Genomic DNA, 22314 nt, shown 5'->3' with positions numbered 1-22314 from the left:
CAAGTTAGGCAAAACAGGGGTGACCAGAGAATTTATCATGGGTTTAAAAACTGTGTTAACACTCAGGGGCTTTGAGCACATAAAGTCAGACCCTTTCTGCTGTCACTGTGATGTTTTATGAAAATCCTTTCACTAGGATTTTTCTCCTGAGAAGCTGAGAAGCCTCAGAAACAAAATGTAAACAATAACTGTCTGATGTGGTCTGGAGATGGTTTACCAACAGGTGCATCTTTGATTGGTTCTACGTGGATTGTTTTTACTTGATAACCAATCCCAGTCCAGCTGTGTTGGGACTCTGGTCAGTCAAAAGATTTTATTATTCATTCTTTTCTAGCCTTCTGATGTCTCCTTTCTCTTTCTTTAGAATAGTTTTAGTATATCATATTCTTCTAATATATCACAATATATAAATCAGCCTTCTGAAACATGGAGTCAAGACTCTCATCTCTTCCCTCATCCTGGGGACCTCAAACACCACCAGATTCTGTGAATGAGGAGCTTCTCAAGAGCAGCAAATTGTCCCTCCTGCCCTGGAGAGAACATGCCCAGCCCATGGCAGGCTGGCTGCAAGAGGGAGCCCTGGCCCCAGCACAGCTCTGGGAGCAGCCTGCCTGCAGGGGAAGGACTGCCAGGACCTGAGCAACCAGGGCTTTTTTGGTTTTAGCTGATTTACCACCATTTTTTAATTCATTGCTTCCACATGGGTTTTATTCCAAAAACGGCTTTTCAAAGGGTTTTGGGTTGGGTTGTGCAGCATTTTGTTTTTTTCCTTTGGTAAATGGAAGTTGTACTTACGTAGCAGAAGCCTCAAAGAAAATGTAAAGAGGTTGGGGATTCTGTCCCTCAAAAATGTGCTATTACTGTGGATTCTTTTTTAAAATGCTAATTGCATCTGGTTCACCACTTCACAGATGGATGGAGCCTTTTTTATGAAGATGAGGCCTGTGCCCAGTGAGCCCATCAATGCCCCCACACAGGTTTGAAAAGCAGACACACACCAGTAATTGATGCTGAATAAGTTATGTCAGGATTGTCTTGCTGTAATAGTTCCAAGTGTTTGCTTGAGCTTCCCAAACCATCTAAATCTTTTATAAAGAGCAGTGGAAGAGGAGAATGAAGAACTTGTGTAAAATGGACATTCAATCTGCATCTCAGTAAAAATTAAAATTTCTCTTCAAAGAACATTCCAGATAGTGACAGGAATGTTTTAGCATTTGTCCTCCAACCCTGCTCAGAAAAAGAAATCAAGTCAAATCCCTATGAAGTGCTTGAATTCATCCTGATTCAAATTCTCTTAAAGTTCCTAAAATTATTTTGTAAGTCCACTGAAAGGAAGCAAATGGTCCCCACTTAGTGCCAGCAGCTGCACATCCCAGGTTTTGCTGAAATAGGAGGTGAGGCCCCCAGTGCTGTGAGCTCACCTGCCTGGCAAGCAGAACTCAAAAGGTTATTGATAAACAGGAGAAACAACACCATTTGTCACAGTAAAGGCTGCTCTGGCAATCCATTTAAAACCTCCCTTGCTTTAAAAGAATTTTCTTTCAAGCAAGTATCAATGCCTCCAAGTCTCCAGTTTTTGAATCAAGTCTCTCATTAACATTTTGGTTTATTCTTGAAATTCTGTACAGCTGAAGTGATGGAATTATTTCAGAAACTCAGCTTTACTAAAAGTTCAGCTTTTCATTTACATTCTTGTGTAGCAGCTTACATTGCTGTTTGCAGTCTTCCAGATAAATCTGTCACTAAAATATCACCCAAACAGCTTAAAATGTAGAAGTTAACAGAAAAACTGCATCTAAAGTCGCTACTTTTATAATATGATTAAAGGCAGATTCATGATGTAAAGGAAAAAAAAAAGAGGTTTACTTGCAATTTAATACTTGGAGTTGGTAATCCAAGAGTAGCTTTATGATAAATCCTACATATTTCTTAGAAGATTTAGAGAGTTTCCATATATACACACACACACTTTTCTCATGCTAATTGTACAATTTCTTGTATTTCTTAGTGTTAATCTCTTGGCAAATTTTATAATGCTGAAGGTGACATTTGGCAGTTGAGTCCCCACAGATACAATTGTCCTCGTTCTAACAGAAACTAATTTTATTTTTTCACCATAACAGGTATGGCCCAAAGAACATGATAAGTGATAGGAATCGCTTTCAGGATTATTTATTTCCTTTATTTAATTATTTAATTCTTTTATTTATTTTTATTTTAATTAATTAATATAAATAGGATATAATTAATATAAATTGCTTTATTTTTAATTTTTATTTTATTAATTATTTTATTCCTTTATTTGATTATTTAATTCCTACTAAGCAGGTAGTGCTGGCTGCTTTCTTTTCACACTGCAGCCTTCCAGCATTTACAGTGGGAAGGCAGAATGGCTAATTAGTGTTTATAATAATAAAGCAAAGTAGAAGAAAGCAAACTGACAGTGCCACAATATAATAAAATCAGATTTGAAATTCAGCTCCTTAATTGTCACAGACATATTTTCTGAAAAATCCTTTCATTAGGATCATTTCTCCTGAGAAGCTTCACCTTCTCCATGTTTTGCAGTTTTGGAATGTGATTTGGAGAACTGTTTACCCAGCATGTGAAATTGTTTTTACTTGATGACCAATGACAGCCACCTGTGTCGAGGCTGTGAGCAGTCACAAGATTTTATTCTCATTCCATTCCTTTCCTTGCTAGCCTTCTGGTGAAATCCTTTCTTCTATTCTTTTAGTACAGTTTTAATAGATAATTTTCTTTTAATATAATACATATCATAAAATAATAAATCAGCCTTCTGAAGCATGGAGTCAAGGTTCTCATCTCTTCCCTTGCCCTGGGATCCCTGCGAACACCACCACATTTGGTGACCCCGAGTGAGGAACATTCCCACACTTAATCACTCAAGGAAATTAAAATATTCATATCTTGTAGATGAACAGGCTTGGATGAACAGGCTTCCAGTAGATGGAAGTAGAAAGGGAGCAATTTCTCCAATTAGCAGCTTTTTCTTGCAGCTCCCAAAGTCTCAGGTGAGAGGCAGAAGCCTGGAGAGCTGTGCTGGCTCCTGAACACCAACCCCACCCCAGGAGAGGGGACACCAAAGGACAGGGGCTGCTGAGGGGAGGAGGAGAGAGCCGTGGGGGTTCCTGAATACCAGTGTGAAAAACACCAATCACTTGTTTTCAAAATTTTCAAAGTTTAATAGTAATAAAATGGTTCTAAAAATAGTAACATAATTAGAGTAATAATAATTTTGACCATTTGGATTAGGACAATATGAGACAACAAAAACAAAAAGTTACAGACAGTCTGGGTACCTTTTCTGGGCAGCATAAGCCAGGAAAAGGCCCCACATTAACAGAGGATTAACCCTTAAAGGCAACAGCCTGTTGCATATTCATACACCTCATCCATGATGCATAAATTCCACTCAAACACAGGATTCTGTCTGGGAAGTGTCAGCTTCTTCCTCTGAATCCTGATGGCGTCTCCAGGGCTGAGGAGGCAGGAAGAAGTTAATTTCTTCTGATAATGGAGCAATAAATTCTCTTTCTCTGAAAGATTTGGGTGTCCTGTGGCTGCTGTCTGGTGCGAGTTCTCTCTTTAAAAAAGTATCCTACATAGCATAACTTCTATTTTAACACTGTTATAACCTAAAACTATATTTAACACACTACTTAAGAAAATTAATACAGCATAACTTTCTAACATAACACACATAATATTCATGGTAATATTTGCAAAAAGCCAATCATAAAATATGCATTTTTCACACCAGGATTCTAAAAACAGCTGCAGAAAGGACAGTGAGGGTGAAGCATTGATTTGTGCCCTCACTGGAGGCAACATGACAATAGCCTCAGCACCTGGTTTGGGTTTCAGAGCCCCCTGTGTTATTTTGGGATGTGACCTGTCTGTGCAGATGCACACTGAGACATCTTTGATCAGCTCTCTGATCTTGCTGCCAACCTCTCAGGCCAGAACCATGCAACAGAATTCCAGCTGAACAAAGCAGTGAGACTTCCCAAAGTGCCTGGATCAGAAAAGGCACTTCCAATCCTCTCAGTTCATTTAGTAATTACCAAATATTGGGGCACAGATTTATTGGGACACAGATTTATTGGAGCACAGATTTTTTGGGGCACAGATTTCTCTGCCCCAGACACTGGAGCTGGTTTGCAGTGCCAGCCTGCCCTGCTGAGGAGGTCACACCCACACATCTGCTCCTAAAGTCAGCAAGGACAATTCAGACATCTGGGTACATTTTTCAGGGACAAATTTTTTCCCTCCCCCTACCTGCTGCACATGTTGGGAAATGTTTGCTTGGAAACATCTCATCCCATCCTGCTTCAGGCCTCGTGTTTTAGAGTTCCTGACTGTGTTCCACAAGGCACCTCATGCTAGCAGGAGAAAAGGAGGTACCTTTGCTTGGTGTTGGCTCTTTCATCTCCATGAAAACCATGAAGGAATCTCCCTCAAGCCTTCTCCTAATCCATAAACTGAATGAACCCACCAAAAAAAACAAAACAAAACAAAACAAAAAAAAAACACACACAAAACCAAACTCATTGCCTTCGAAATGAATTTGAGAATGAGGAGCAAAGTTAAACAAACACTTTTATCCGAGTGAGACATTCTCTCTTTAGGACCATTTTGCACACACACTAAAATGCTGTATTTGGTACCAAATATAACACCCAAGGCTGCTCTTGGTAACTTCCCCAAAGGCACCCTGAGAACACCCACAGAACTGAAAACATTTCTGATCTCCTGACAGCTGGGAGGGCAAAAACTAAGAACTTGTTACTCAGAAAACAAGTCATGATAAGGGAGGGAAACCTTCAGGGAGCTGCAAAAGCAGTTCAGCTCTTTGTTCTCAGTCTCACAGACTCCACCTTCATCAGAGCCATCTGCTGCATCTGCCCAGGACAGGACACAGGTGGAACTGAGGGCTGGCACACACATCTGTGTCACTTTCCCAGAAGATGCGGTTGTCTCAATCCAGCTCTGCTTTGCTTTCTCCCTGAACATGTTTTAAGGATTTTAAGCAATGCTAATACAGCTCTGCATTGCTGTTTGAGAGGTGGGTTTGGTGCCTGGCTCAAGCCACCTCATTCATACCTCCAGGAACTCCTAATTCAGACCTTGAAGTGATGATTTCCTCCCCCAGAAGACAGAAATCCTGTTCCAACCACAGGGATCCTAATCAAGTTAAAACAGTCTGAGAATTGGGCAGTTCTGCACTCTGGGCATTTCCCTGCAGGCTGCAATAAACTTTGCTCCTCCTTCAGCACAGCTGGTTCCTAATTTGACACTTGCTTGATGAGAGACAGGTCAGGGATGGAAACATTTTTCAGACCATTCCACTTTGTCTGTGTGGCTTCTCAATTTCATCTTTCCCCCAGTGTGTAATTTTGCAAAGATCTTTGCATAAAACTTAGGCGCTTTAAGGATTCATCAGCTCCTGCTGCTCCCTTTCCACCCAAGAGTAGAGCACCAGCTCTGCCACTGCAACAGTCATTTCCACAGCAACCAGCTGCAGATCCAAGCAGAGATTGTGCCTCCAGGTGAGGGACTGGCATCAGGAACAGATCACTCTTCAAAATGCCATTTCCATGCAAATGCACCGTACAATAAAGAGCAGGAAAAAATTAAACACAAAGAAACCAAACATCATAATTTTCTAAATGAAATGTTCTGCAGAAAGCATCAGAGGGCTCAAAGTTTTGAGCATAAAAAGTCAGATTCTGGCTCAGGTCTTGGGAGATTTGGGAGGATCCCACTGTCACTTCTGGGGTTTTTACCCTCTCAGTTTAAGTGAAAACAGAATGAATCCATCAGGTGTGATATAGGAATCAGCCAGCTTTCTTCAGCCAAAACTAAAGAAATTAAATGCTGTGTTTGCAAATCAAACTCTGCTGCAGTCATATAGAAAAATTAATTTCAAAGGTCGGGGAGTCTGCCTGGCCTTTGCAGGACTTTCTGGCATTGAATGAAAAAAAATTTACATTGAATATGCAAAGTCGCCTTTAAGCTGGAGCTTATCAGCCCTTCAGAAGAAACTGGGCTTTTATTACCAGCAATACTAAACACATTTCCTAAATTTACATGAACTTTTCATCAGAGAAACCCATGGAACTTTTCAAAATAAGTTTTAGCTGAACCTAATGGAGATGTGCACGTTCAACTTCTATTGTTGCTGCTTTAAAATGGCTAATCCTAGAATATGAGAATTTGAACTACTTGTTTTATGTGGTGCAACTACTTCTTGGGAAATTGTGCTAAGAAAGTGCTTTTGGAATCAGGGGATCCTTACTGAGCTAATATAACTGTTATCATATTTTAATGTTATAATATAACAATACAATAACAATATTTATAATATTGTAAATAATTTAAAGAATATAAATAATATATACCTAATATACATACAGCTAAAAGCAAAGATATTTTAACTTCTTTCCAAGTCAAACATAGAGGAGGAAAATCACCATGCAAAGGGACACAACATTAGTCAGATCCACAGCCACATTCTTCGTGGTGATTTCCTGAAGAGGAATGGATCCTGGGACAGCACACACTGACCCAGTGCCACCAAGGCACAGCTGACAAACACCACGAGTTGAACCCTGCAATGAGCACCAAATTCTCTGAGCATTGTCAAGGACCAAGCAAAGCTGCGGAAATAAAACCTGACATCCAGCTCCACTGAGACACAGGGCTCATCCCCTGCTGCTGTGATTGCCTTGGTTTGAAGGGAGCACCAAGAACACTGAAGCACCTTGGGAGCTCCACAACAATTCCTTGAATTAGTTCCCCTCTCTTCTTGACACCTCTGAGAAAACCAGATTCTTTCCCCAGTTCATTCCCTCACATTTTGTTGGTATTCCCCCACCAGCCAACAACATCTCTGCAACTGAGGGGCTTTACTTCATTAAAATACAATTACTGTGGGAAGTGAAAGCAGTGACATTTCATCAACCTGCCTCCAAATCCCCTTTAAGGTCTCTATAAATAATAAGCTGCCTTCATAAGGAAGGCTGTTCAGATGATTTTATATCATTTATTACAGATGAAACTTGAAGTTTTTGATACTTGAAGCTGTTGATCACTTCTTTGGCACTCGAAGCACTTCACACCAGATGCCTTTGGAGTTACTTAGCTACAAGGCACTCCATGGAAAGTGGGTGATTCTGGGTTTTGAGCGCTGTTTTTGTGAGAAGAATGCTCTGTGTATTGCCTTGGGCCAAGTTCACCTCGCTGGCCTAGCACTCCCAGTAAGGGATACACAAATATCCATTTCTTTGCAAATGTTCCTGAAGCTATTGCTGAGTACAGAGACAGAGTGCTGCAGCTCCTCTGCTACAGACCTGGGAGCAGTGGTCCCTGCCAGCTGGAACCATGCCCACACCCCCAGACTGTCCATCCTCTGCTCCCAGGGAATCAATTGTAAAAGTTCAAACTGAAGAGGAGCAGAAAGAAAAGATCAGTGAATTTTCAAAGTCCTAGCAACCCCTTGAGATGACAGAGAAGAGATTTTACACCTTGGAAGTCATCATTTTCTTCAAACAACAGCTCTTTAGCCCAAGGAGGGGGTCAGTGATTGAGAAAGTCAAAACTTTTGTTTATTTTCATTTCATTTCATTTCCAGGATTCCTTAGGTCAGCATGCCAGAATTAGACATTCATCAAGGAGGGCATTTTGCACTTTGAGCTCAGAAGAAAAGCACCCTGGCAATTACTAAAACTGATGCACAACTAAAGCAGCACTGAGGATGTGCACACATCTGCACAGTCACATCAAACACATGCAACCAATTGCATTCTGCAGCCTCTTCTGCTGGCAGCATTCAGATCCCAGTACTGATCCAGTAATCTCTAACAGCTTCTTCACAACCTCCAGATGCAGGGCTGAGGAACAGCACAGGAAAGAGCCCTTTTGCTTTAGCAAACAGATTTAAGAGCAACAAGCTTAAAAAAAAATCTACTTTAGCAGTTTAATAAATTGTTCATTTTACAAAAACAAGCTTTAAAAAGGTAAAAAGATAGGAGGATGCTATCATTCGTGTATGTGGAGTTCCAATGAGAGAACTGAGCAATTGGCATGAAATATCAGGAATTACTGAGAATTTTTTTTTTTGGTTTTTTACAAGGTGGTTTAAGCGAAGATATTACTCTGTGGGATTGTGGTTTTTCCAAAGTGAAAAATAAACAAACAGGGAAAAAAAAAAACCAACACAAAGCTGTGCCTCTGTCCTCTCAGCACCACCAGGCACTGACTTAGCTGAGCTTGTGCAATAGGTGTTCCACAAATCAACTCCCCAGGCTGGGACAACCTTTCATGTTGCTGCCTATATTATAATATAATAATACAATATATAATACAATATAATATAATACAATGCAATATAATTCATATATTCTATATCAATATATATTAATACACTATACTAGATACAATAATATTATTATATTAATAAATATTATTGTTTTGTTAATATATTAATAATGTTGTAATATTGTAATATATTAAAATTATATATTATGTTAATATTATTATATTGTATTAATATTATATATAATATAATAATACAATATATAATACAATACACTATAATACTGTGCAACATAATTAATATATATAAATATATATTATATTAATACACTATACTAGATACAATAATATTATTATATTAATATTATTATTGTTTTGTTAATATAGTAATAATATTGTAATATTATTATCTATTATATTAATATGTGATCTGTTGTATATATTAATATATAATATTATAATATTACAATATCATATAGTGTTTTGGCAGGGACAACACTGACACCGCACAAACACCACTGTCAGAATGTTTTTATGACACAGGAGAAAACAGAGACTGCCAGGGCTCAGCCCAAACTGTCCCCACCTCTGCCAGCCCCATTCTCCATCAGAGGTGCCAACCATCAGCCAGAGCTGTGCCAACAGCTCCAGGGGAGCTCCCCCTCTGCCTGCTGATGGTCCCTGACCTCGCTGTGCCCACCTCAGAGCCCCCAGGGTTGGTTCCAGACCCCTCCAGGGGGAGATTTCTGGTACCTGGCATTTAGACATCAATCAATCAATAAATCAATCAATCCCCCTGCAGCAAACAAGGCACTGGGCTTTTCCTGCTCCCTCCCCAGCACCATCACACCCTGCCCTGCAGTGACCAGGCAGCTGCAGACCCAGAATTTATTGCAGCCACACAGCTGGGCTTTTTCTGGGGGTTCTTTCCTCATTTTGATTTGGTGAAAAGCTTCCCTGCTAATAATGCACACTGCATACGCCCCCAGGAACAGCCTCAGCAGCCTCCAGGCTGGCAGACCTTCAGTCCCAAGGCACCACACAGGGTCTGAGTCACAATTATCCAAAGTGACCTCCCAGCTGGGAAGTTTAGGGGCTTGGAAAGTTATCAGTGGGGCAAAATTCATTTGTCAACAGATAACAAGATATTTATTTAGTTTTGATTTTTTTTTGGCTCAGTTACATAATGAATTTTTTTTTTTTTTTAATCACAATTAAGCAACCACTCTGAAGTACCAACATACACATGCTTTGTGTGCACAGCTACACAGGACACTTAAAAATGAATTAAAACTGAGCAGATAGGGGAGGGAAAAAAAAACAAAGGAGCAGGAGCAAAGTCATTCCAATTAAGATGCCTCTGCAATTAACATCCCACAAGGATCTGTTCTTCCATGAATATTATTCAGTGATTTTTTTTTTTTTTCCCTGTGACTTGGAAAGCGAGTATGTATAAATCAAGGCATGGGTAATTTTCAGACAATTTTAATCAAATTGCAGTCATAAATTCTGGGCTTGTCTGACAAAAATACACTTCCATGTGGGCAAATCCAGAATGTTTAGTGGCACCAGCAGCTGTTGGTAAATGAACCTGGAGCTCAGGCCAGAGCAGTACCTAAACCATCGATATATTAACAGGGGACATCCAGCAGAATCAGCTTTCTGCAAAAATGTTGAACTTGCAAAGAGGCAGCGAGGGCACGGATGAATTATTTCAGATGGGGAGCACAGACCTGCAGGATGGAAAACAAAGCCCATGGATCCAGATGCTTGGTTTTTCCAGGAGGAGGAAATGAGTTTATTCCCATCATGGGAGTCAATAACATCTGGTGCAAAACAATCTACTCAGGCTGGGATGAGCAGTTGGGCAAATTCCAACTCCAGGCAAGGATTTATATTTTTATTCTAAGAATAATTATCCACAGCAAGAAATTTACCTGGAGACTTGAGGAATTGTCCGTGACCTGAAGCCTTTAATCAACAGTGGCTGTTTTTGTAAAAAATTCCATTTTCTAGCTCAAACAGTATTTAGGAAGATGGAATTAACTTTTACCGGAAACCAGGGTCTAGCAGTCAATTCTAGCCTTGAAATCCAAGAAGGATCTGAACATGAGTGGCCAGGAGCAGCAACCTTTATGTAACATGTGCAACACAACACTGGCTAATTAGCAGAAAATATTGCCACATCACCAAAAACTATTAGTTTTGTGCCTGCAAGAGCTAGAAACTAGCCCATAGTGAGAGAAGGAAATTTTGTTCTGCTGCTTTTCCAGGAATCAGTCTTTTTTTTTGGAGCTAATGCAACAGCTTTCCGTAATGTCATTATTTATTTTAAATTAAGTAAAAAGTGATTAATTGCTCAATCAGCATTCTTTCCATTTCATATGGACTCTTGTAATTCCCAGACAGTTTCTAAACATAACAGTCAATGATTCTGCCCTCTGGAGACAGTGAAAAGATTAGGGTTTTAGTTGAAATAAATATTTTAGTGAATGAAAAAACTACCTTTCAGCATCTCAGAACAGATGTTACTTCCCCAGTGCATTATTGATAAGAATGTTTAATTTCCATTTAACTGAGGCCCAACTCAAGGAACTATAAGAGTCTCAGTGTGGTGACTTCGTAATTTTACATACTAAATCCATTTATATTTTTTGTGATTAGCCTTCACTTTGTGGAAAATAATTTTCCCTGAAGATAACACATATTGAATGCACAGTACAACTCAGCTAAAACAGGAATTTACCCAACTGTTCGTAGAGAGTAAAAAGAATGGAAACTTTGTAAGAATTTGTTAATTTTTCACCATCTCATTACACTTCAGAGTAACCAATATCATCAAAATAATTGCAGGAGCTGGAGAAATGCAGAGCCCCTTCAGTGCATCCATTCATGGCTGATCCTGTGCTGTCCTTGCTCAACTTTCAAGGGAAGACAGAACCCTGGGAAAACACAGAACCCTTCTAAGTCCATGCCAGGGCTGATTCTGTGGTGTCCCTGCTCAGTTCTTGTTAGGATCCTGCACAATCCTTGCCATAAAACCTTGGACACCTGGGAGCTTCTCTTCCTCACCTTTCCACCTCTGTCCAGTGACCGGCTCAGGAAAGAAAGATCTTTCTGTGGCATGAGGGACCAGAGCTGTGTCCCTTCCTAGGGATCCCTAAAGCCATATCCCTGTGCAGAAGGGCTGGCACCAATATATTGGAATACATTTCAACATGTTGGAATCATGCAGGGAAAAAATCAGCAGGTGAAAGAATAGATTGTGTAAGAATTCTTGTGCTCAGGAAATCTTTTTCATTTAAACAAGTTTTTCTTTTCAGGCTGGAATGAAAATATCATTACCAAGGACTGCAGACACTTCTCATTGGCTTGTGAATCTTAGATGGACCTTTATCAATTATCAGTACAACTAATTGAGAATTACTTCATTATCTAGCATTTAGAGTCACCAGGTTAAGTCACTCAGCTGTTGCATTTTCCTACAGCAAGCTATTTGAATTTTGCTGGCAGTGACCAGCTGGCTCACAAATGTTGAACCAGTTATGCCCATTTTAAAGGTATCTTAAAGTGCCTGAAGGAAAGAGATCATAACATGAGACTGCCCTCAAAAGGAAATGTTCTCTGCTCTGAATTTAAAGTTTAAGGTCTTTTCTAGTGTAGACAAGACTGCCTGTAACTCCTTGGGCTGTTTAGGAAGTGCACAGTGGGGAAAGCATTAGAACATCACAACACATTAAGTGCATTCCTGAGGGGGAAATTACATGGGTGGCAGTGCAGCAGATCCTGCAGCCTAATTTAATGGAACAAACTAGGGAACTCTTTGGTAATAATGCATCCCAAATGAGTCTGAACACTGAGTACTCCACAGGAAAGGGACAGCCAGGGAAGCACCAGCCTGATTCCATTTTCAAATTTTGCATAGCTTCTGGGCTTATTCCTTATTGTTGTAGAAAGGGCTAATGACTAAGGCTGCAAATATTGGGGGGAAAAAAAAAAAGTTAAGTAAATAATTTTATTCATCTTTAAATCACACTTGAAATAAAAATACTTTCCTGGCTGACATTGGCATACAGAAGGAGAAAGCGTAGCAAATAAGAGCAATATATAAATATCTTAATTTCGTATCTCCTCTAATTCAACATAGATCACAAATGTCTTCTTTTGCACTCTGGAGGATTTTAATGCATTTGTAATTTCAATCAAAAGTAATATTCCAGTCACTGTACAAAATTTGTAACATTAGGCAATTGATTACTCAAACTGGGATAGAAATGCTTCATGAATGTTCCTTATCAGTGAAATTGAACTTCCAATGAGTAAACACAACTGGCCAATGTTGTTCTCAGTTAAAATTGCTTGTTGAAAACAGGCAGTTATTTGCTGAATTAAATTAAAATTCCCTCATTACAAAATAGGATAATGCACACAAAGCCTTCAGCTTGGCACACTTAGTCCCTGCCATCTAGTGCAGCTACAGGAAAAATGGCAAAACAAGGTCATTCATGAGGGTCTCTTTCTGCTGCCTTGCCTTGTCTCAGTTATTCCTTGCTGCAGTTATTCCTGCTCAGGCTCAGTGCCATTGTTTGCTGACACCAGCCAGAGGTTAACAGGAGGATGAATCAGTTTTAGGGAGAACATTTCCCTTCAACTTATTCTTGGAATCAGGTCCAAACTGATTTTTGATTTATCCACACCTTTCTACCAAAGCTCCTTGACTTCGATTTAGCAAATATTCCTGTGGAAGGAGCTCCAGCACCTTGTATCCATACCACCACTGACTTCTAAAGAATTATCATCTCCTTTCTTCCCACTTCCAAAGGCAAATAATTATGTCTCTGTCCTGGATGACAGAACTTGATTGTGCTCTGAATCAGAACAAAAGCAGTAATTCCTCCATCTATCACAGTCTGCCTAACAAGTCAATAGATCCAATCCTTAAGTTATCCTCTAATTGGGTAATCAGACCCAAAAAAGGAAAGAGAGGAAAGGCAGATACAGTCTGCAACACATTCCAAATGTCCTGCTCTTCAAAACACTTTCAGTTTATGGTGCTCTCGTAAAACACATCCATTCCATAATGTCTGAGGACAAAAGGAACTCAAAAGATTGAAACACAGTTATAAAGAGGAGAGAAAAAGAACTAAGCCACAGCCTTGACAGCAGAATGGTTCAATCTGCTTAGGACCCTGAGAGTCAGAAATCAGCCCCTTAAACTGGACTCTCAGCCCAGCCAAACCCACCATTCCAGTTCCTCCCTTCTCAAACACATTTCCTCTTTAAAGTAATAGTTATAATGCAATCATGATCACAAAGCCAAATCAGGTTTTGTAATAAACCAACTGTAAGGAGCAAATAAATGTCCTAAACCAGAAAATCTATGAGAAACTGCACTAGCACAGTGAAACCTTGTGTGGCAATGCACTGAAAGGTCAAACTGCCAGACTTCAGATCCAATTCCTACACTTCCTTCTATGTTTTATGCATGTATTTAATGAAAAAGCCCTGAGTTATTGAGTCAAAAATGACTTTAACCCAAGCCAAACAGAAGAGATAAAAAAAGGTGTATTTCACTCATCAAGATTAACACCATTCTCAAATTCAACACCTCCTAATGTCTCTGTTATTTACCCCAAGCCCTCCCAGGACAGCAGCTGACACCGCTGAAGGCACACACTGGAGTTTCTGCAATGAATCCAGGTGGAGTTCAGTTCCCACATCCACACCTGGTCTTGACACAGCTTTTCATTTGATACCATGAACCCAGAGCCATCCTTCAAACAGGGGAATTTTGTCTTGAGCTGAAGCTCCAAGCTCATATCCTAATCTCTAGAAAACCCTTCCTCTCCTCCTTCTAAATGATCAGCTTTTCTCAGCTGTGTTTCTCAGCTTTCCAAGGCATGTTCTTCCACACTTTAGGAACAGTCAGATGAATGACTCAAGGTAATGACAAGGTACAATTTGTTCTCTGTGCAAAGACAAGGGCACTACATAGCGTGTCACACCCCCCATCTAAACTGCATTTACAATTCCATCAAATCCATGAGATTCAGGAGGCTGGATCTGTCACATGGTACAAGTTTGGTGTAGTCAATTCTTCAGAGTTGATCAGCAAAACCAGTTTTCTCCTCCTACAAAAGTACTAAGCACTTTTTCAGATACTTTTCTCACATTTTCTTTTACAACGTGACAGTCCCAAAACTGAATAAACAAGTTACTTCTGATGTTAGCAACAAAAATTTGGATTTTTTTTCTTCACAGTACTTCTACCCTTTCCTCCTTCCTAAGTATTCACAAGGGCAATTAAAAAATTAAAACAGCACATTGAATCACAAATGCATTCTAGTAATTCTGAAAGTTGTTTAAAAGGTAAAAGTTCAAGCTATCTCCTGGCTCAGGTGGCATTAGTGATGAAAACATAGTTTAGGAAGCTGTGGGCTGTGGGAACACTACAGAAGTCAAACCAAACCCAGGAAATTTAGTTTTGTTTTCTAAACTTGGCACTAATATTTATGGGGGGGAAGTTTGGCTCATAGCAAAGGAGGCCTTGTGGATACAGAAATATATCTGCATCAAAATCCAAAGTAACTTCACCAGACAGATGCACAAAGAGTTGGTTAAAGAGAGATAAAAAAGGATATCCTTGAAAGACAATGATGCATGGATTGTAAGGATCCACAGTCCTGATGATCACTCGTGGGTAACTGTGAGTGTCCCAGAGCTACTCATGGGTAACTATGAGTCTCACACAGTTACTCATGGGTAACTGAGTCTCACAGAGCTACTCATGGATAACTATGAGTCTCATACAGTTACTCATGGGTAACTATGAGTCTATCTCATGTCTATCAGCCCAGGAAGAAGTCAGAACTTGCATGTTTAATTCTTCATACTCTTCCCATTTCAGGAACTGGAGCTTTAGCCTGATGTAATAATTTCAGTATGTGGTCTCAGGTAGGGTGACAATCAATGCTGTGGCATCACAGAGCTGACAGCTGTGCTCATCCTTCAGGCACACAGCTGGGGATGGAATTCTCCTGGTTAAAGACTTTACCCAAACTCTCAATGAAAAGCAGTGACTCACCAGCTCTCCCCAAGGCCAATTCCCCACCATCTGCACCCAGTGAAGGGTTTCTCAAGTTGAACCTCACTACAAAGTATGCAGCCCTTTGGTTTGAACCAAAGGCTTCGTCCTGATGCTCTGACAGGAAAAAACATCACAGAAGAAGCAATTCCAGGGCCTTGGACTGTGTGATCCACACCTGCCACGAGCAGCTTCCTCACCGTAATGAAGGCAGTAAAAAGAGAAGGCAAGAAGCAAATTATTTGAATAGCTATGTAAATTAAAAATTCCAGTTTCACCCCTGGGTCTTAAGTTGGAAATGGGGATTTGTATTCTATTGCCATCTGTCAGAGCTGGGGCAGTTCTCTGCTGTTCCTGGGGCAGTTCTCTTTATCTCTCCCACAGCCAATCCTCCCTGCAGGAGATCTCTTCTGTCCAAGGCCACTGAGTGTCCCTGCAGGGCTGATCAAATTCCAGCATCCCATGGGGAGATGCTCTGCCCAGGGGAGGAGCCAAGCATTCCTACCTGGATCCAATCTGACCTGGGAACAGCACAGCAGCCTTTGCCCACCGCATTCCCAGAGGAGCAGCTTTCTGCTCCCCTGCATTCCCAGAGGGAGAGCAGGCCCATCTCCAGCAGCCCTGGAGCTCCAGAGGAAAACTCCCCCCTTGTGCAGGATCCCTGCTCCAGCAGAACCACAGCTGGCACTGCAGGAGGGCTGAGCCCCCCTGGGATGGGACTGTGCCACCACCCTGAGCCCCCCTGGGATGGGACTGTGCCACCACCCTGAGCCCCCCTGGGATGGGAATGTGCCACCACCCTGAGCCCCCCTGGGATGGGACTGTGCCACCACCCTGAGCCACCCTGGGATGGGACTGTGCCACCACCCTGAGCCCCCCTGGGATGGGACTGTGCCACCACCCTGACACACAGGGGGCCAGGGCCTGCTCTGACTCTGGCAGGGTTGTTTTGTATTACTGCTTTTGTTTTCTGGTTTTTTTTTTTATTATTTTTCTAATAAAGAACTGTTATTCCTGCTCCCATATCTTTGCCTGAGAGCCCCTTAATTTCAAAATTACAATAATTCAGAGGGAAGGGGTTTACATTTTCCATTTCAGGGGAGGCTCCTGCCTTCCTTAGCAGACACCTGGCTGTCCAAACCAAGCCATCCTGTTACTGCACTAACCAGTCCCCAGCCCTAAGGGAAGGAGTCACTCCAGCTCCTGCTGCCAAATGCAGCCCCTCTTTGCCAAGGCAGGGAAGGGAGCTCTGTCCAGGGGCACAAAGATCCTCCTGCACAACCAACCTGTGCCCAGCAGCAGCTCCTGCTGCAAACTCAGGATGCCAAGGAAATGCCCACATCACCCCAGGAGCATAAAATATACATTGTGTCTGCATTCTCCAGAATCCAAGATTCCATAATAAGCGGGATAATGAGCTGGAGCAGCTGACCAAGGTAGATTTCTTCCTTCTGAACCCAAGGATGATGTTGGATGAGGCAAATAGCAGTGGAATAAACAGAGAAATAGCACACACACTGTGCTGATTTTTTATTATGAGTCCAAAAATGAGTCAAAGCCTATAATTTCTTTTAAATGTCCCTCTTTAAAGTGGAAGACATAATGGACATTAGGAAATGTTCCTCCAATGCATGCATTGATTACCCATACCACTATGCCTATAAAATAAAGATTCTTCTAAGCACAGAAATGAAGTCATTCCAGTGTTTCCTAAGGCCACACAGTCCATCTTTCCCAGCAGCTTGCTCTCTGCAAGGTGACAGACACTTACAGCCATTGTTGAACAAGCTTTTATTGCTTTGAGAAAAAATTTAATGTTAACGGAATTTCAAATGTCACCTAATTAATTTCTAATAATGCCTCCAAATCAGACAGATTTAAAAGGGAAGGGGAAAAATATTACCAGAACTTTATATAAAACGTAATGCAACATCCCAAGCCAGAATCCACTCAAGTGAGGGGAAAGAAGAGCTTCATTGAGCTTTGATGAGTTTTGAATCAAACTCAGTTTAATTTAAGAATTACTATAAGAACAATTATTTTATTATAAAAAGTATTTAAGAATTGATTTTGGGAAAGAGAAGCAGTGAGCTAATTGTTCATTAACTGATTTGCTTTGTTAATATTTTTAACAATCCCCTGATGAAAAGCCAGAATGTAGAGTTGGAGAAGCTATACCAGGTCCTTGAAATGACCAAAAAAAAAAAAAGGACAGGTATTAACCAGCACAGATCTTTGCTGCAGTAGCAGAACCTAAACAAGGGGCTAAACCAGGCCTCACAGATGGGGCAGAGCCCAGTGATTCAGGTATGCATCATTCTCATATATTCTGCATGATCCCTTAACAGACAAATTAAATTTATTCAATTAAGGCTTATTTTTCAGTGACTTCCTCATTAGGTATTAGAATCAGATGCACCATCAAAAAGACTTTGACCCTAACCCATAGTGGTGTTCACTTCTAGATATTTATCAGAAAATAGAATGGATTTAAAACCTTTACTCCCAGGTAAAAAAGAAAAAAAAAAAAAAAAACAGCCAAAAGCAAGGGTTGTGATTTGAGCAATTAACATGCCTGTATTTTGCACTTATTTTGGGGAAAATAAGTCTCTGCCAGAAGTGGTGTAAGAACAAGAGTGGTACTTCACTGTCTGAAAGTTAGAAAGAGCCTAACTTCATAAAGCACTGGAATCCCAAAACACAAAGTGCAACTCTCTGCAGTTACATGGCTTGAAAAAAGATTTCTGCTTGGATAAACAAACCAACACGCTACACACGTTTTAAATACTTTTGTAGCTCAGGAAAACTGTTGCATTTAGAGATGACCTGCCACCAAGAACAAGATAAATAAAGTATCTTTCAAATCTTTAAAAATCTAAATCTTGCTGAAATTCTGGGCATCTAGTTAGCTCCTAATTTGAAGAAGAATGTCTAAATTCAGGATATCAACCCCAGGAGAGAAAACAACCCACATTCCAGAAAACTTCTGGATAAAACCAGTGCACTGAAATCTCCAGCAGCTCTTAAGTGAGCTCTCAAGCTACACTCTCCCCCCTATGACAACTCACACAGGAAACATCCTCCACCCCAGACACTGTTCCCACCACCCTCCCCCCGTATTTCTGACCGAGGGAAGCAGCCAGGGTGTGTGGAGGAAAAGTACCTGGCCTGAATTGCACCAGGCGGGGCAAAGCTTCAGCTGGCTGAGGATCCAAACGTTCTCCCCCTCTCCCCCGAGCTCTCTGCTGTGCCAGGAGCTGCTGACAGGCACGGGAGCTGAGCTGAATAACCAGGCAGCAAAGTTACCCTCGTGTAAACATCTGCCCGTGCTGATGTTTATACAGGCAAAGCTCAGCAGCTCTTCTTTGGCAAAATCTCACCAGATGAGATCTCTAAACACCAATTCTCCTCCTCTCCTGGAGGCTGTACCCCCATCCCCAGCTGTAAAACAGTGCTGCTCAACATCAATGCACTTCAAAGTGTGAATGGACAGCTGATAAACAACCCAAAATGTGCAATTCAATGCAGCATCCTTACCCAATTTCTAAGTGGATATAGGGAGCTGAAAAGCAAGTTCAGCTGTTAATATTCCTTCTCCCCATGAAAAAGAAATCACTCCTCTGACACATACATCTTGCAAGCAGCTGATGTGAGAGCCAGATAAAAACACACCCTCCTGCACTAAAAAGCGTGCAGGCAAGATCAGAAATGAAAGAGGACCATGCTTATGATCTCAGTGAGATGGGACACTCGATTGCATCTATCCTGCTCTTCCTGATGCCCAGTTACCAACTTCAGGATGACAAATAATTTCAAAGGTACCCTCCCGGCCCTTCCCCCTTTCCCTGAGCCACTGAAGATGCTCACTTACACTTTTGCCTTCACCTCCTCCTTCGGGCACGGGCTCTTCTCTGCCTGAGCAAGGCATTATTGCATCTTCTGCTGCTGCTTCCCTGTCCTTTCCACCGGTCCCTCCTTCATTCCCCAGCTTCAGCCTCTTTCCCTCAGGCTGGGAATCATCCACATCCTCCCTTCTTATCCTGCCATCTCTGCCTCGCTGCTTCCCCGCGTCTTCTGGGCTGCCGCAGGAATTTGACATTTTCAAAGTGTTGCGGACTTTTTTTTTTTTTTAAAGAGGGGAAAAAAAAAAAAAAAAGGCAGCTAAAGCTGCCGTTTTGAAAGCGGATTTGGCTTCCGAGAGCTGCGATGTGCTGTCGCTCCCGTTAGGAATTCGGTGCTGTGCAGGAGCCGGAGCTGTTTCTCTGCCGCCCTCTCCTGCCGGCTGCGAGCGCTGAGCGCGGCCGGAGCGCGGCTCCTCGGGAGCGGCAATAACCTCTCCAGATCGATGAGATGCAAGCTGCTGCTGCTGCTGCTGCTGCTGCTGCTGCTGCTGCTGCTGCTGCTGCTTCCACCGACAAAACCCTCGGATTTCTCTTCTCCCCCATCCACGGAAATTGGCTTTCCTCAGAGTACAAATATTAGCTGCGCCGTCTTTAAATCCAAATTTACGTCTGTGCCCCAGGGGCGCTGAGGACTTGGGTTATACACTGGTGGTGATGCCAAGAGTAATTACCCATTAAAATGCAAAGGTGGCCTTAACTCCTAACAGCTTCTTTCAAAATAATTTCACTACAGGTTTAGGGGTATTTTTTTATAAGGATATCCTTACTTTGTAAATTAACTTTGCACCACCTAAATCCACGTTCCACACTGTAATACAAATTTCACTGTATAACATTCTGGTCCTAGAGCTGTAGGGATGAGATTAAAATGAGATTAGGGCAACCTAGCAGGACATTTTTGAGGTTTTTGTGCTATCTCAGACAATTTATTAAAAATGCCACCACGCATAATCAAAATATTGCTGCAATATTTGAACTTTAAAATAAAAAAGTAACCAAGTGCTTTGACATATAGACTGCAATGTGCTGCTCATTCTTCCAATAGAAAAGGCAAGATTAAGTAGAGGCTTTTTTAAAGAAAAAAAAAGAAAGCAATGTGAGTCCTGTTTTCTCAAATTCAAGTGCTTGTAGATTTACATGAGGCTCCTTATATCTTGCAGAGGGAAGTAAATCCCTAAGAAGCCCACTGCACGTGTCCAGAGATGTTCCAGTCAGAACAAAACTTCAGGAGTGGTGCCCAGCCAGGTGTGGATGAATTCAACGAGTCAAACTCCATTTTCTGCTGTGTTCAACAAGGTCTGTCTGGTCAGAATCCTCCAGGGAGTTAATCTGTGTCCCAGCCCTGATTTCACTGACATTAGAATCCTCCAGGGAGTTAATCTGTGTCCCAGCCCTGATTTCACTGACATTAGAATCCTCCAGGGAGTTAATCTGTGTCCCAGCACTGATTTTGCTGACACTAGACTCCCAGAGGGAGTTATGTCCCAGCACTGATTTCACTGGCATTACAATCCTCCAGGGAGTTAATTTATGTCCCAGCACTGATTTCACTGACATTACAATCCTCCAGGGAGTTAATTTATGTCCCAGCACTGATTTCACTGGCATTATGAAGGGGGTGTTAGTTTGAGCAAGTAGTTGTGCCAATTATTGAAGAATGAACAAAGAGAGGAGGAATCAGTCATTTGTGGCACTCCAGCCAGTCCCACAGGAGGGTGAGGGAGCATTTCTGAGAGATCCAGGACATCTGCACACCCAGAACTGGAGACATTAAACATCCACTGCTAACACTGACCCATAGCAAAGGGGTGGGCATTGGCCTTTGCCTAACTTGCAGCTATAAATACTTTCAGGGCTGGATGAACACAAACCAAGTGGGCTCAGCAGAGGGAAAATCAACATGAGAGGTTTTGTAAATGGTGCTGGATCAAGCCTCACATGCCTTGTAACCTGCAGTGGTCAAGTTCCACAGCTTGGCCTTCAATCTGCAGTGGTGTCCACTTGTGATGAGCCTACAGAAGAAACCTGCTCAGCTGGTGACTGATCCTCTTCAAGAAACAAGAGCTTGTCAGCCAGAGCACAGCCAGGCAGGCACTGCAGGAAGGGTTTCACCCTAGGTGAGCACAGATTGATAGAGGTCATGCCCCTCTTCTCAAAGCCATGAGTCCCCACACCCACCTAGCTCAGGAGGAAAGAAAACCATCAATAAACACCACTCAATATCCTCATCAACAGCAGCAGCAGTAGAGAACAACAACAAGGATCTTCTTCAAAAGCCACACCCCCTAGGCAGAGCTGTTGGCTTCAAAAAATCCCTTACCCTCTTTCCCAAATTGGTAAAACTTGACCCACCCTTTCCCATCTTTCCCCCTGCTTGAAGCTCCTGAAGGAGTTTCACTACTGTTTAGATCATCTTCACCAAACTGCAAAAGCCTTTCTTATTTCTAAGGCTCATTCACCATTCATACCTGCTTTTTCCATCACACAAGCCATTTAATCTTGTTTTCTATGTGAGCTTTGTTTATTCCTTCTTAAACTTCTCATCCTCACCTAAAATACCAAAATACAGAAATAATTCTGAAACAGAAGTGCTGTTTTAGCTACAATGCACTCCAGGCTTATTTGCACAGTAAACTGCATCAATTTCTCTTGGAGCATATCTCCATCCAAAAGCTGTGATTTCATGGAATTCAAGTGCCTGGCAAGACCGTAGCAGTGTTTTATTTGTGTTTGAAGTGGAAGCAGGCAGCTGCTCAGGCTGCCTCAGTGACCAGCCCAGCCACACAGCCCCAGTGCCTGCCAGGCACTGCTGGCTCCTGCACGTTCCTGTCCCCAGATCACAGGCACAGCCAGCTTCTTCCAAATCAGAAAATAAAACACCCACTTCCTCCTGTTTGAAGCATAGCCTCTGGTTTTGAAGAAATGAAAATTTACAGAGACAGGGAACATTTTTATTTCTAATGAAAATCAAATATTTCTGAAATGTCA

The 22314-nt window shown here is 41.6% G+C and overlaps 1 protein-coding gene across 1 annotated transcript in view; it reads right to left on the bottom strand.

Annotated features, from left to right (window-relative positions):
* Positions 1–19605, bottom strand: part of RBFOX1 (RNA binding fox-1 homolog 1) — a 1186796-nt gene extending 1167191 nt beyond the window's left edge. The window contains exon 1 of the mRNA XM_059861581.1: positions 19296–19605. Within this exon, the coding sequence (XP_059717564.1) occupies positions 19296–19523 (228 nt within the window). The 5' untranslated portion in view covers positions 19524–19605. The remainder of the gene's footprint in view (positions 1–19295) is intronic.
* Between the last annotated feature and the right edge of the window lie 2709 nt (positions 19606–22314).

This window comes from Haemorhous mexicanus, chromosome 17 (assembly GCF_027477595.1).
Source record: "Haemorhous mexicanus isolate bHaeMex1 chromosome 17, bHaeMex1.pri, whole genome shotgun sequence".
Lineage (NCBI taxonomy): Eukaryota > Metazoa > Chordata > Aves > Passeriformes > Fringillidae > Haemorhous > Haemorhous mexicanus.
Note: the sequence above shows the minus strand (reverse complement) of the source record. Positions and strands in the feature narration are given on the sequence as shown.